The sequence below is a fragment of the Alexandromys fortis genome, unplaced genomic scaffold, assembly GCF_014885135.2.
Source record: "Alexandromys fortis isolate MF-2015 unplaced genomic scaffold, M_Fortis_MF-2015_v1.1 scaffold_408, whole genome shotgun sequence".
NCBI lineage: Eukaryota > Metazoa > Chordata > Mammalia > Rodentia > Cricetidae > Alexandromys > Alexandromys fortis.
In genome coordinates this window covers 355,069-369,491 of record NW_026068283.1, presented here as the reverse complement: position 1 = coordinate 369,491, position 14,423 = coordinate 355,069, and the positions used below count along the sequence as shown (strand labels likewise).

Below are 14,423 nucleotides of genomic sequence, written 5' to 3'. Positions count from 1 at the left end.
TATCAGCATGCCCTAAAATCTTCCTCCCAGCACCCAGTATGGTCCTGTGCTGTTTCCAGGATTCTGTCCTTGGTTGTGATATGACCTTAGTTGCCCATTAACATCTGCTGAACCCTTCACAACCCAGCTCTGAGCAGGTCATGGGACAAGACCACAAGTGGAGCAGTAGTGGCTTTGTAGATAGCCACCTGCAGGACATGCTAAGGTGGAGGCAGAGACATCAGCTGTGGGAAAAGTCTCAGCTTTCCCTGAACACCACTTTCCCAGATGTGGCTTCTTAGTCTAGGCACACTTTCTCTATCTTGCCTTGGGTCTCCTGGGACCACAGAGAATGTGTTTTGTCAGCTTCTAGAGCTCCCTGTTCCCTTATCTGAACCCTGACAAACTCTTGAGGTGGTGGTGGGAGGGTCTTGGCTCCCACTCTATCCCTGGCATGACTTAGCACAGGGTCCTGTTCAGGTGGAGCAAATGATAGACCTGAAGCCCTGGAGGAGGCAAAAGGCTAAAGGGTATCTTTGATGTGAGCACTCTAACTTGGCGTCCTGGTTTAGATGTTAGAATCTTCTGTTCTTCCCTACCCCCACTTGGGATTGTCTTTTCTTTTGTATGTGTATAAGAGAGAGAAAAAGGAAGAGGGGGAATATTTGTATGCTTCATATGGAGGTGTACTTCCTCAAGAGCTGTCTACCTTGTGACTTTTTGGATTTGTTTGTTTCCATTTTTGGTATTTATTTGTGTATTAGTCAGAGTTCTCTAGAGGATCAGAACTGATAGAATAAATCTATAGCCAGCTTGATATATATAAATCTATAGATACTTAGATAGATAGAAAGAGGATTTATTAGAATGGCTTACAGAATGTGGTCCCACTTGTCCAACAATGACTATCTATTAACAGAAGTTTCAAGAATCCAGTAGTGCCTGGCAGTGGTGGCACACGCCTTTACTCTCCAGCTCTCGGAAGACAGAGGCAGGCAGATCTCAGGGCCAGTCTGGTCTACAAAGCAAGTTCCAGGTCAGGCATGGCAATTACACAACCCTGTCTTGAGAAACTTAAAAAAGAAAGAAAGGAAGAAAGAAAGAAAAAGAAAAGAATCCAGTAGTTTCTCTGTCCACTAGGCTGAATGTCCCAGCTGATCTTCAGTATATGCCAGAATCCTGAAGTAGACTCTAATGCCAGTGAAGGAATGGACTTGGTAGTGAGGGCCAACAGGTAGAGAGCAAGCTGCTTCTTCTATGTCCTTGTTTGTTATACGCACCAGCAGGTGTGGTCTAGATTTAAAAGTGGATCCTTCCACCTCAAAAGATCCGAATTCAAAGTGGATCTTTGATGTGGATTCCTTTGTATGCTGTGATTACCATTAATGAATAAAGAAAACTGTCTTGAGCCCGTGATAGGGCAGAACTTAGATAGTCAGGGAAAACTAAACTGAATGCTGGGAGAAAGAAGGGCGGAGTCAGAGAAGCCACGTAGGCCCACCAGAGACAGACACCGGAACTTTAGCTGGTAAGCCACAGCCATGTGGCAATACACAGATTGATGGAGGGGTTAAATTAATATGTAAGAGTTAGACAATAAGAAGCTAGAGCTAATGGGCCAATCAGTGATTTAAATAATATAGTTTCTGTGTGGTTATTTCGGTTCTGGGCAGCTGGGACGAACAAGCGGCCTTCCTGCAGCAGATCTTCCTACTTCAGATGATTTAATTAAGAAAATCGCTCACAGGTGTGCCCAGCTGCTTGGGCTTTAGGTAATTCCAGATGTAGTCAGTTGACAACAAGAACAGCCATCACAGTTTGTATTTTGGTTTTTTGTTTTTGTTTTGTTTTGTTTTGTTTTGACACAGTTTCTCTGTGTAGTCCTGGCTGTCCTGGAGCTTGTGATCAGGATGGCCTGGAACTTACAGATCCTCCTGCCTTTGCTTCCCGAGTGCTGTGATTGAAGGTTTATACCACCATGTCTAGTTTGTGTTATTGAGACAATGGGCGTGAACTTGCTGATGAGCCTCCAGGCTGGCTGACTAGCAAACCTCAGAAACACTGTCTCCTCTCCCCAGCCCTGCATCACAAGTACCCACTGCCATACCTGTCTTTTTATCTGGGTGCTGGGGATGGAACTTGGACCTGAGGCTTGTTTGGCAGGCAATCAACTGAGCTGTCTCCCCAGCCTCTCAGGACTCTTCTTCTGAGCCTGGATGACACTTTTTCTAGGAACCAGGCCTCACAGCAGAAATGATTCTTCACTTTATTTTTTTTGTGTGTGTGTTCTGTGGTTCTCATGCTCAAACTCATGGTCTCACATATGCCAGGCAAGCACTCTGTGCCCGAGCTTCATCCCAGCTCTTTTGTTTCCTTTTGAGGCAGAGTTTCATACTACAATAGAGGCTAGTCTAGAACTCTTGGCCACCTTCTACCTTGCTCAACTTCTGAGTACTAAATCAGGCATGAGCATCACCTCCATCTTCCCCCTCACTGTTGTATACCAAGAGGTCTGTGCATTTCACTGTCTTGTCCCCCATGCCCTGTGGACTTCCTGGTGTGGATGCCTGAGAGTTTTTAGTTCTAGATTCACACCCTCTGGATGACCACCTTGGAGAATCAGCTGTGTCCTGGGCTCCACAGTTTGTTGGTGCTGCCCATTTTGGGGCCCAGTTTGAATTTGGGGGGCTGGGGTAATGGGCTTCATTCTGTATAGCTTATTCCTACACATACAGGATAGGAAGAAGGATAGTAGTTTGGGTCACTGTTCACAGGATTGTGGATTAAAATGAAGCCATGTCTGTAAACTCATCTGTGAGCCACTAGTTCTTGCTCAAGCACACAGCTAAGTGACAAGGGTATATTATCACTGTAAGTTTTATGAGCTGATGGCTTGCCTTTTCCCGGGAACCAGCTGGGTTTGATCTCTGAACTCCAGCTCCTTTTCCCACTTCTTCCCCTACCCTAGCTCCCATCCAAGGCCCTAGTGCCTGAAATGGAGGACGAGGATGAGGAAGATGACTCGGAAGATGCTATCAATGAGTTTGATTTCCTGGGCTCAGGAGAAGATGGGGAGGGGTCTCCAGATCCTCGACGTTGTGCTGCAGAGGGGAACCCCCATGAGCTGGGTGAGTCGGAGACTGACTGACGGGCCTGGCTAAGACAGGATCTGACCGTGCATGCTTCAGGTGCTTCCTGTCCAGTCCCGGGCGGATGTACTTCCTGAGGTGGGTCAAGGATAGCTGAAGCCCCAAGCCAGGTCCAGGCCCTTACCCTTCCCTGGAAAGTCCCTTTGAGCTGTATTCAAGTGGCCCTGCCAGAAGTCAGCTCCGGTCCTCACAGCAAGTGTCCAGGGCCTATCTAACTCAAGTAGGGGGTAGGATGAAAACTGATGGTGGAGAGGGGGGATGGGGCTATGTCTCTTCCTGCCTTGTGACTCCCGACCAGAAGAGCCTTGGGGGTCCCCTGGGCCGAGGGTAGAGAGATGCCTGCCATCTCTCACTGGGTCCCTGCCAGTCTATTTCCTCAGTCTGTGTCCAGCAGCAGTGGAGTGGGCTTCCCTGAAAGATTGGGTAGAACTGGTGGGCAGTTCTTGTTTATGACTCTTTTATGCAGAAAGCCGTCGGGTCAAACTCCAGGGAATTCTTGCTGACCTCCGGGATGTGGACGGGCTGCCCCCCAAAGTGACTGTTCCACCTCCTGGCACACCCCAGCCCCGGCCTCATGAAGGTAATCTCTAGCCCCACATGCCAGTACCTTGGGGTCCATAACAGAGGGGGTGCTGTAGAGCTAAGCCCGGGGTCTCTCTGTCCTCAGAGGTAAGGCCCAGTCTCCAGTCTGCAGCCTACCTGTCCCAAAAGGTCGTCTGTCTGTCTGTTTCCCTCTCTTTTTGTCTGTCCTCCCCTGTCTGTCTGTCTGTCCTTCCCTGTCTTCCTTTCCAGCTGCGATTCTTGATCCTGTCTTCCTGCCTCTCTTCCTTGCTCCTCATCCTTTCTGCCTCTCTCTGCCTTTCTCTCTCTCCCTGGCCCTGTCTGCCCCACCTACCCCTCCCCCTACCAGGTTCCTTTGGCTTCTCCTCAGATGTCTTCATCATGGACACTATCGGGGGCGGGGAGGTGAGCCTGGGGGACTTGGCAGATCTCACCGTCACCAATGACAACGACCTCAGCTGTGATGTAAGTTTTTGGGGGTGCCCCATCAGTTCTTAGCTCTGAGCATGTTGCAGGTCTGGGTTCTTTCCCTTTCATATGAGGACTGTGAGAGGTCATTCCATACCCCAGCAGGAGACCTCAACACACCATGCGTTACAGAGGGGTACCTGGCAAACACCTCACTTAGGTGTAAGTTCTGAAAGACACAGGAGTTTCTTCATTTCATGCCTTCTTAGGTGATGTGGGGAGATGATTGCAAGCCATGCTTCCCCACTCAGGACCTCTATTGTGAGTGGATCAGGGGCTAGAATGAAGGGGCCTCATGACTAGCATCCTGTGCTGTGCACCTTGGTCACTGGGACTTTCTGTGGTGGGTTTGGATGCGCTTTTCAGGGCAGAAGATCAGGTTACTGGCTCCAGTGAGGTTGGAGGCTAGTGTAGAATGCAGAAGTGAGTCTGGGCAGAGTCTACTGGGAGTGTACTGCTGGGTTCCTCAACCTGCCCTATGGGTGCTTCAGGGAGTAGGGAACCCACTTGAGCACAAATCCTCCAGTTCCTGATAATCATGGTAGAAATTGCTGCTGAGCCCAGGTGAAGGGGGGTCTGATGGTGCTGAGGCTTCCTTGACAGCTCGGTGTCTCCCAAACCTGGCCGTCCCCTTGCAGTGAACAGCTTCATCTTTTAGGACCCATGCTCTCAGAGCATCTCTCCTGGGACCTGATGGCTCTGCTTCCCTGTCAGGGACTTCAAGACTTGTTCCCTAGGGCTTTGTAGCTTAGGGACCTATCTGCAGTTACTCTGACCTTCCCCTAATCCCAGCCTCCTTAGAGAGGCCAAGACCTAAGGTTCTACAACCTCATGTGGCTTCCCATTTTTCTGGAGCTTTTGCTTAGGGTGAAACAAATTGTAAGTTTCTGAGTGGAACCCACTGTTCTGCCTGCCATTGACCTTGCTGGCTTTCTCTCGTGCAACACTTTTGGTGTGTATCCTGGTCTTGCTGCCTCCTGTCTCAGGGCCTTTACACACACAGCTCTTTCTTCAGTCCCTTTCCTTTACCTGGTGCTAGTTAAATCCTGCTTTGTCACTATCTCACCAGGGCCTCTTGATCCCTGCAGAGGAGGCTAGGCTGCCTTGGTGTCCCTGCCTCAGACTCAGAGTTCCTGGTTCTGTGTATTTAAGACCTGTCTGTCTCCCTGAGGGACCTCTGAACTGTGAGGCCCCAAAGAATTAGGCTCCCTGACCCCTTCAAGCCTTCCATGTTGCTGAGACCTGCTGAGTATGTGAAGGGCTTTTCTGGCCTGTGGAAGGGAGATCAGACTGGGGCTAGTCAGTTCAGTCTGAAAGGAGTGGTGTCACTGTCTGTATGAGTGCTGGGATATACAAGAGGATACTGAGGCAGCTTCCCATCCCCAGCTGTCTGACAGCAAAGACGCCTTCAAGAAGACATGGAACCCCAAGTTTACCCTCCGCTCACACTACGATGGTATCCGCTCGCTGGCCTTCCACCACAGCCAGTCAGCACTGCTCACTGCTTCTGAGGATGGCACACTTAAACTGTGGAACCTACAGAAGGCAGTTACAGCCAAGAAGTAAGGATGCTATCCTAGAAGGGGCAGAGCCCTGGGACCTGGGGTCTTAGTGACAGGTTCTTCTTTTTCCCACAGAAATGCTGCACTGGACGTGGAGCCGATTCATGCTTTCCGTGCTCACAGGTAGGGAGGCACCTGAGCCTGTGGTAAGCCCTGCATTCTAGCAGCATGGGCTAAGCTGATGTCTGCTACCCTGGAGACCTGGAACAGCAGTCTCCACCCTGGTCCCTCTGTACAGTGGACCCTCAGCACATCCCTTACTCAGGAACATGTTCATTCCCACTGAGGTTTCACTGAGGCCCTTCTGAGCAATAAAGGAAGAGAGTAGGAGACGGACAGCTTTCTCAGATGGCTCAACCAGAGCATGGTTGCAAAATTCCCTGTGACATCCTTAAAACATAACTAGGAAAGGAGACTGATGAGATGGCTCAGTGGTTAAAGGTACCTTCTACTAACCTTGACAACCTAAGTTTGATCTCTACAGTCCATCTAGTGAGAAGAGAGAACCAACTCCAAAAAGTTGTATTCTGGATGGGCAGTGGTGGCACATGCCTTTAATCCTAGCACTTGGGAGGCAGAGGCAGGTGGATCTCTGTGAGTTTGAGGTCAACCTGCTCTATAAGAGCTAGTTCCAGGACAGGCTCCAAAGCTAGAGAAACTCTGTCTCGAAAAACAAAGAAGGAAGGAAGGAAGGAAGGAAGGAAGGAAGGAAGGAAGGAAGGAAGGAAGGAAGGAGAAAGAATCACAAAATTGTATTCTGGCCTCCACATGCACAGTGTTATATGGGACAATAAATAACTTTAAGCTATTTTTAAAAGTAGGTAGGAGAAACTGGGTGCTGGTGGTACACGCCTTTAATCCCAGCACTTGGGAGGCAGGGGCAGGCAGATCTCTGAGTTTTAGGCCAGCCTGGTCTGCAGAGTGAGTTCCAGGACTACACAGAAAAACCCTGTCTCAAAAAACAAATAGACAAATAGCTAGGAGAAACCCTCAAGCTTCTATGAGCAAGGAAGGCCTGAGCCATAGCTACCTTTCATCACCTACCCTTGCGCCCTGCAGGGGCCCTGTGCTGGCAGTCACCATGGGCAGCAACAGCGAGTACTGTTACAGCGGTGGGGCTGATGCCCGCATCCACAGCTGGAAGATTCCTGACCTCAATATGGACCCATATGATGGCTATGGTGAGGACAGACCCTTCCCACACCCACCTCATGTCACAACCCTGGGGAACAACTCTATAGAGCTCCCAATCTGATTTAGCATTAGTGGGTAGGGCAGAGGGAGTTGAAGCAGGAGTGGTAGTGGTGAGGGGAAGGTTGGGCTACAACTGAGAATCAGCATGACCTGGCCTTTTGAGGGAAGCAGAGGCAAGAGAGCCTAAGTCAGGGCCCCAAAGGATTGGACAGCTTGGTAGACTCTGTTCTTGGGGCCCAGCCAAGGTCTTATCATGGGTCAGTGGAGGGGTTTATTAGGAGCAGAGGAAGTGAGCTGAGAGGCTTCAGTGGGACCATATGGCAGGGAGTTTAGGCTTTACTTTTAGCCCTTTAAGAGCTAAATAGAGGAGCCAGGAGCTGATGGCACACACCTTTAATCCCAGCATTCAGGAGGCAGAGGCAGGTGGATCTCTGTGAGTTGGAGGCCAGCCTGGTCTACAAAAGCTAGTTTCAGGACAGCCAAGACTGTTTCACAGAGAAACCCTATCTCAAATACAATGAACAAAACTGTCTTTCACTAGGAGAAGTGAACACCAAATCCCATCTCTAAGTGAGAAGCTTTTTGCAGTTGAATCCTACTGAGAAAGGGAAAGTGAGTCTCTCTGACCAGTGTCACTGGTGTATCGGTCCCACTCCAGGGCAGGCCCCATGCCCAGGAATAGTTGGACAGCACAAAATAAACTCCTTGTTAGGGTTGATTCTTTTGTTTGTTTGTTTGTTTGTTTGTTTGTCTGTTTTGTTTCTTCTTGGCAATTTTTGCTTTTTTATCCTCTGTCTTTAACTATTTTGATTTTAACTATTTTGATTTTTGTTTTTCTTTCTTTTTTTTTTAATTTATTTATTATGTATACAACATTCTGTCTGTATGCCTGTTGGCAAGAAGAGGGCACCAGACCTCATTACAGATGGTTGTGAGCCACCATGTGGTTGCTGGGAATTGAACTCAGGACCTTTGGAAGAGCAGGCAATGCTCTTAACCTCTGAGCCATCTCTCCAGCCCCCTCTTTTTTTTTTTTTTTTTTTTTTTTTGAGAGAGAGAAAGAACATGAAGTTGGGTGAGTAAGGAGGTGGGAGAATCTGGGAAGAGTTGGGGAAGAAAAGAATGTGATCACTGAAAGAGCAGCCAATGCTCTTAACTACGCACCAGGCCTGGAGTTTATTAAAAGACATTTTTTAAAAATGATACTGAGTGTCTTACCCACTGAGCCATTTCTCCAGCCCCACCTCCACCCCATTTTTTTTGTTTTTGTTATTTTGACTGGGTTTAATTCCTAGCACCCATATGGCAGTTCACAACTGTAACTCCAGTTCCAGGGTACCTGACACCGTCATACAGACATATATGCAAGCAAAACACCAATGCATATAAAATAAGGCTAAATAATTGAAAGAAAGAAAGCAACTCTAGGGATGCTTGCTTAAAAATGTTTGGTTTGGTTTGGGTGTCTCTTGTGTAGCCTTGGCTGACTTGGAATTCACTCTCTAGACCAAGCTGGGCTCAAACTCAGAGATCCACTTCCCTCTCCCTCCTGAATGCTGGGGTTAAAGGAGTGCACCTCCATTGTTTGGCCATAAAAGTTTTTAAAATTTTTAAGTAGTTAATTTTTTTGGTTTCTTGGTTTTTTGTTTTTGTTTTTTCAAGACAAGGTTTCTCTGTATAGCTTTGGAGCCTGTTCTGGCACTCGCTCTGTAGACCAGGCTGGCCTCAAACTCACAGAGATCTTGCCTCTGCCCTCGAGTGTTGGGTTTTAAAGGCCATCTGCCATTACTGCTTGCTTGGCTAATAGTTTTTTCCTAAGTGAAAAGGTACCCAGAGTTTCTCATACTCAGTGCCTTTGCCCTATTCATTGATACCTGTTTTACTCTTTTTACATGTATTTGTGTTATAGATGGTTGTGAGCCACCATTTGGGAACCAAGGTTGGGAACCAAGCCTGTCATAAGAGCTCTTACCCACTGAGCTATTTATCCAGCCCCACCTCCACCACATTTTTTAAAGACAGGGTCTCACTGTGTTGTCCTGTCCATATTGAAAATCTCTATGTAGACCAGGTTGTCCTCCAGCTCACAAAGATCCTCCTGCCTTTGCTTCCCCAGTGCTGCTTTACTTTTGAATATTGTGGCAGAGTATGGAGTTGTGTTTACCATCAAGATAACAGTTATCTGGAAGGTCAAGGGTTAGTCCTAAGTGAACTGCCCATACTTCAGGTGTCAGCTGGACTTGACCCAGAACTGTGTGGAGTCCAACAGCCTGAGAGGCTACAGAAGGGTCTTTGAGCAGCAGGGGCTGTGAGAAACTAGCAAGAAAGGACATTCCAGGGCTAAAGGGGGCCAACCTTGGTCAGCAAAGACAGCATTGCCCCTCTTGCTCTACTGGTGCCCTGAGCTGCTGACCTTGGCCCTGGGGGAGACAGTGAACTCGGAAGCTTCATTTTTTTAAGCTGTTGAGCTGCTTCCTGAGATGAGGAATCTGCCCAGGTGAGCTCATGGGCAGTGGGCAGCCACCCAGGTCCCATCAGAGCTGCAGGCCCTGGGCTGTCTGGTGGGGCTGACATCACTAATAGCCTATTTCCTCTTGGCCTACCCAGACCCAAGCGTGCTGAGCCACGTCCTGGAAGGCCATGGGGATGCTGTGTGGGGTCTGGCTTTCAGTCCCACCTCCCACCGCCTGGCATCTTGCTCCGCTGATGGCACCGTCCGCATCTGGGACCCCAGCAGCAGTAGTCCAAGCTGCCTCTGTACCTTCCCTATGTCTGGAGGTGAGCGTTGAGCCAGTGTCTCACAACAGGATGCAGAGCCTAGGGCTTGGGGTGGCTCCAGAGGAGGCCCCCAGCCACAGGGCGGGCCTGACCCCTTAAGTATCCTTTTCTCCCCTGTGCTCTCAGAACACGGGATCCCCACCTCAGTGGCCTTCACCAGCACCGAGTCTGCCCATGTCGTGGCCTCCTTTCGTTCTGGTGACACCGTTCTTTATGACTTGGAAGCTGGCAGTGCCCTCCTCACATTGGAGTCCCGAGGGAGCAGCGGTGAGGGCTCTTGGCCAGGCAGGCCAATGGGACTGGGATTTGAATGCCCATAGGACCCCAGTTCCTCCTGTAGCTTTGGGAACCTAGCCATCAGTGAGATCAGAATGTTACCAATGTGCCCTCTGGGCCCACAAGCAGGAAGGAAACAAGGCTCAGTGGTGGCCAGCCAGTTTGACATAGTGGGCTGGGTAGCATGTCCCCAATTGCAGAAGTGGCCTGTTCCTCCTTCCTCTGTCCCAGTCCTCTGATTTTCCTCCTCTGTCCCCTCCCCTCTCCCCACTTACTTTCCAGGCCCAACACAGATCAACCAGGTGGTGAGTCACCCAAATCAGCCCCTCACCATTACTGCGCACGACGATAGGGGCATCCGATTCCTGGACAATCGGACAGGTGAGGCCCAACCTTAATTGTCCCCTCACTGTGTTTTTGGGAAGACATTTGGACTGCCAAATCCTGATATTTATACTATACCCTGTGAACCCCAACCCCCCCCCCCCAGCTTCACCTTCCCAAATAAGGCCTGCAAGCCGGGCGGTGGTGGCGCACGCCTTTAATCCCAGCACTCGGGAGACAGAGACAGGCGGATCTTTGGGAGTTCGAGGCCAGCCTGGTCTACAAGAGCTAGTTCCAGGACAGGCTCCAAAGCCACAGAGAAACCCTGTCTCGGAAAACAAACAAACAAACAAACAAACAAACAAACAAATAAGGCCTGCAGAGAGAAGCCACTACCAGCCACTCTCTGTTCCTCCCTCCAGGTAAATCTGTGCACTCCATGGTTGCCCACCTGGACGCAGTCACCTGCCTAGCCGTGGACCCCAATGGCGTGTTCTTGATGTCAGGAAGTAAGTTGGGCCTCTTTTGCTGTTCCTTCCTCAGGAGGGTTGGAGGCAAAGAGAAGGGGCTACAGCCATGGCAGGCAACTCCATTCCTGCCTCATCTTCATCTACTGCCCCTGGTATTCCTGCCTGGGGGGTTGTCCTGTGTTACAGGTGTATGGTGATGGACCCAGATCCCCTTGGAGTTTGAGCATTTGGTCCCTCTCTGCTCTCAGATAATAGGCTCAGCCGTCTCCTAGAATGGTAGACAGGTCCCTCAGACCAGTGTCAGCTGTGATGAGTGTGTGCACATGTGCTTGCAGATGTGCAAGTGGTGGTGGAGGCTGTGAGCAGATCACAGCTCACTCTGCCTGATGTTGCCATGTGCTACACTACAGACCTCCTGCTCCCGGCCAGTGGTATCAGACCCAGCTGTGGTACAGACAAGCTTAAGATCAGAGGCACTGCTTTCTGGGCTGAGTCCTTCTAGCTGGGCTGACCTGAGGAGCAGAGCCTCAAGCTAGTCATGCCCTCTCATGCTCAGCAAAGTCCCTAGCCGAGCCAGTCTCAATTCCCTGCAGTCATCAGGCCTCATAGGCTGCTTGCCCCAGGCCCTTCTTGGCCATCCCTCTACCTGGAAGGCTTCCCCTCCTTGAACTGATACTTTTTGCCTATCACCTGGAATTAGTTTCTTCTGTTTTCTTTCTTCCCTGCTGTGCTAGGATAGAACCCAGGACCTTGGGCTGGCCGCCTCTGAGCCACATCCTACCACTTTAAGCTGTTCTTGCTCAGTGTTTGTGTGCATCATTCCTCCCTGGGTCTTTACATATACTTGGCAGTTAGCAGAATGGTTAGCAGGATGGTGACAGAAGGGTTACACTTAGGGCTAAGCTGCCTCCACCTTAAGGCCTTTACATGAGGCCGGGTGAAGGGTTCAGAATCTAAGTCTAAGCTCAGGCTTGATAACAGCCTCATTTGCTCCATGCCTGTGCAGGCCATGACTGCTCTCTACGTTTATGGAGCCTAGACAACAAGACATGTGTGCAGGAGATCACGGCCCACCGCAAGAAGCATGAGGAGGCCATCCATGCAGTGGCCTGCCATCCCAGCAAGGCACTTATCGCCAGTGCTGGTGCTGACGCCCTAGCCAAGGTGTTCGTATGATCCCACCTGGCCTCGCCCTGGCTACACAGTAGCAGGGAGCGGGGCCAGGCCAGTGGGGCTGAGGTAAGGGCCAGAGGCCATTTGTGTTCTAGGTAGGAATGCGGAAACCCAGCATCCTTGCCCCAGAAGATAACCCACTTGCCTGTCAGTTTGAGTTGTGCCAAAGCCCACAGTCCTGTGAGAATGAGACTTCCCTGAGAAGATGGGAGGAAATGGGGGCTAGAGTGGGACTCTAGCCTAACCAGCTGCTTTCCCTTTCTCTGCAGGCAGCCCCAAGCCTCTTTCATCTTCCTGGAGCCTGGTGGTGCTAATGGCCCTTTCCCCAGGAATCGCCCTTCAAGGATGGCCTCTGGGATTTGTGCTCATGCCCCAGCCCGAACTCCTGATACAGCTGTCCTCCTGAGTTCAGCACAGCCAGGGCTGGATGTCCTTGGGGATCTGTTTTTTTTTTTCCTAAGACAATAGAAGGTGCCAGGCTCTACCCTAGAGTGCCACCCTTCCCCTGCCCATCAGATGAAGGGCTGTGCTGAAAGGGGTCTCCTGTGGCCCTCCTGTGTGGGCTCCAGGCTGTCCTCTTGGACCTCAGTCCCTTCCTTCTGCTTTCCAACACTAACAAGCATCTGGGGCCAGGTCTTCTGGAAAGGGCCTCCACTCCTCTGGGGCATGCTCCCAGCCACAGGCCCTCCTTGAAATATAGAGGGTGGAGTGGGCCCCTGGCCCCTAGCTTGCTGTCTATCTGTATAAATGGGATTTTAATGGCATCCACCCCACGTTATCACTGTGTGATAGTCTGTCAGTCTCCTTCCAACTCCACACTTTTGCCTCTATTTATTTCACTCTTTATTTGGGTTCTACCTTGTGCCCTTGGTTCCCCCTTCAGGTTCCTGTTTATAAGCCCCATCCCTTTTGCCCCCAACTTGTATGTGGAAAAAAAAAAACTGTCTCAATAAACCCTTTGGAGTAAGATAGGTTCCCCAGGCCATCTTTCAAGAGGGTAGGGGGTGTTGGGGGAGGGTCACTCTCTCTGCCTTGGCTGAGTGGAATCTGGGGAGAGAGAGATGATGGGATTGGGGTTCTGTCATAGAACAGGGTGGGGGTGGAGCTGGGTGGCAAGCCAGTGGAAGGGCAGAAGTGGAACATGGGACTGAATCTCTGTGAGCCCCTCCTTTTTGTCACTAAACATGTCTTCCCCAGGGGCAGTAAACTGGTCAACAGATGCTGTGTTGTGGCAATAAACAATTTAGTTGAAGACTCCATGCCTGCTCGGGAACTAAGAACTAAAGCCCCTTTCCTACCCCATACCCAGTCGTAGACTGACAGAACAGGAAGAGTGTTGGTAGACCAGCAGCCTAGGCAGGGTATAGAGCACATGCAGGGATCTGGTCCTCACAGCAGTGCAGAGTCCTCCTCCCATCTTCCTAGACTCTGACAGTGGGGGAGGGCTGGGAGGCCATACTGTAGAGGAAGAGAGTGAGGTCTGCTCAAGGATCTCAGGCTGAGACTCTTAACCTGCCAGCCCCTCTACAAGGGTCACGGGTAAAAAGGGCTGTAAGTCCAGGTCCAGAGGTAGGCCTGTGATCGTGCTGGGGGACATGCCCATCCAGGAGAAGGCGCAGGTGGGTGTGTGATATTTAGGTGACATTCAAGTGGCCAAGTTGTGAGCTCCACGTGGCCTTGCCCCCCCCCTCCCTTTGGGTTCTTTGCAGCTTCCCCAGGTGGTAGTTTGGGTTTTTACTCCAGCCTCAGACTTCCTTCCCCAACCCTTGTCCCCCGGATGTGGTGACAGCCAACACTGTACCGACCTCAGCTGCCCCCAGCAGCACTGAACCAGTAAGGGGGGCTCTTGTGACAAGTCACTCCTCTTTAAAGCTCCAGCTTTCTGGATGTGAAAACTAACTGGTCCCCTCTGCCTGATTATTAGAATAGCCGTCCGAATTTCCCCTGATGGAGCTGGGTTGGTTACACAGGTCTGGCGACAGACTCTCAATAAATGTTAACTTTTTAAATTTCCTGGTATGGCACTATTTGTTTCGGAGAATGGTAGAGGTCAGAGGATAACCCAGAGGAGCTCATTCTCCTTTGATTGTGTGAGTCTCCAGGACTGAACTCAGGTCAGTGAGTTTGACTTCAAGTGCCTTTACCCACTGAGCCATCTCACTTCCAGATGCTGGATGTTTCCCTTAACACAATCAGCCAGAAACCCCTGAGTGACTTTGGTGTCTCCTTTTTTCTCTGCAAAATTTAAGGGCAACCACATCAACTCTACTGTGTTCCAGGCACCCGTATTCCACCTCTGGAATACAGCCTCATGATAGGGAAACTAAGGTTCACAGTGGAGAAGCCCATACCTCAAGTCACACAGCCAGGAGGATGTAGGTTAGGTCTCTTGAGAAGTTTCTGAAGTAGTTTTGACCTTTGGCGTGTCACCTTGGTTGTGGTTTCAGGCTCTGTACCCAGCTCAACTCACTGGAGACAGACCCGAGGCT

At 50.3% G+C, this 14,423-nt stretch overlaps 1 protein-coding gene and 1 long non-coding RNA gene across 4 annotated transcripts in view; one reads left to right on the top strand and one right to left on the bottom strand.

Moving 5' to 3' along the window:
• The window catches only part of Strn4 (striatin 4), a 25,541-nt gene extending 12,633 nt beyond the window's left edge, over positions 1-12,908 (top strand). For 2 of the 3 annotated variants that reach the window (XM_050132201.1, XM_050132200.1), the window contains exons 7-18: positions 2,948-3,107; positions 3,595-3,708; positions 4,039-4,154; positions 5,544-5,719; positions 5,795-5,842; positions 6,779-6,900; positions 9,521-9,691; positions 9,818-9,958; positions 10,250-10,348; positions 10,714-10,800; positions 11,768-12,000; positions 12,204-12,908. In XM_050132201.1, coding sequence (XP_049988158.1) covers positions 2,948-3,107; positions 3,595-3,708; positions 4,039-4,154; positions 5,544-5,719; positions 5,795-5,842; positions 6,779-6,900; positions 9,521-9,691; positions 9,818-9,958; positions 10,250-10,348; positions 10,714-10,800; positions 11,768-11,937 — 1,404 coding nt within the window. In that variant the 3' untranslated portion in view covers positions 11,938-12,000; positions 12,204-12,908. The remainder of the gene's footprint in view (positions 1-2,947; positions 3,108-3,594; positions 3,709-4,038; positions 4,155-5,543; positions 5,720-5,794; positions 5,843-6,778; positions 6,901-9,520; positions 9,692-9,817; positions 9,959-10,249; positions 10,349-10,713; positions 10,801-11,767; positions 12,001-12,203) is intronic. The other variant, XM_050132202.1, reaches the window with a different exon arrangement.
• On the bottom strand, positions 12,342-14,423 carry LOC126494790 (uncharacterized). The gene is made up of 2 exons (XR_007590057.1): positions 14,286-14,423; positions 12,342-13,392 (listed from the first exon to the last, which is right to left on the bottom strand). It is a non-coding gene; the product is annotated as an uncharacterized lncRNA (long non-coding RNA).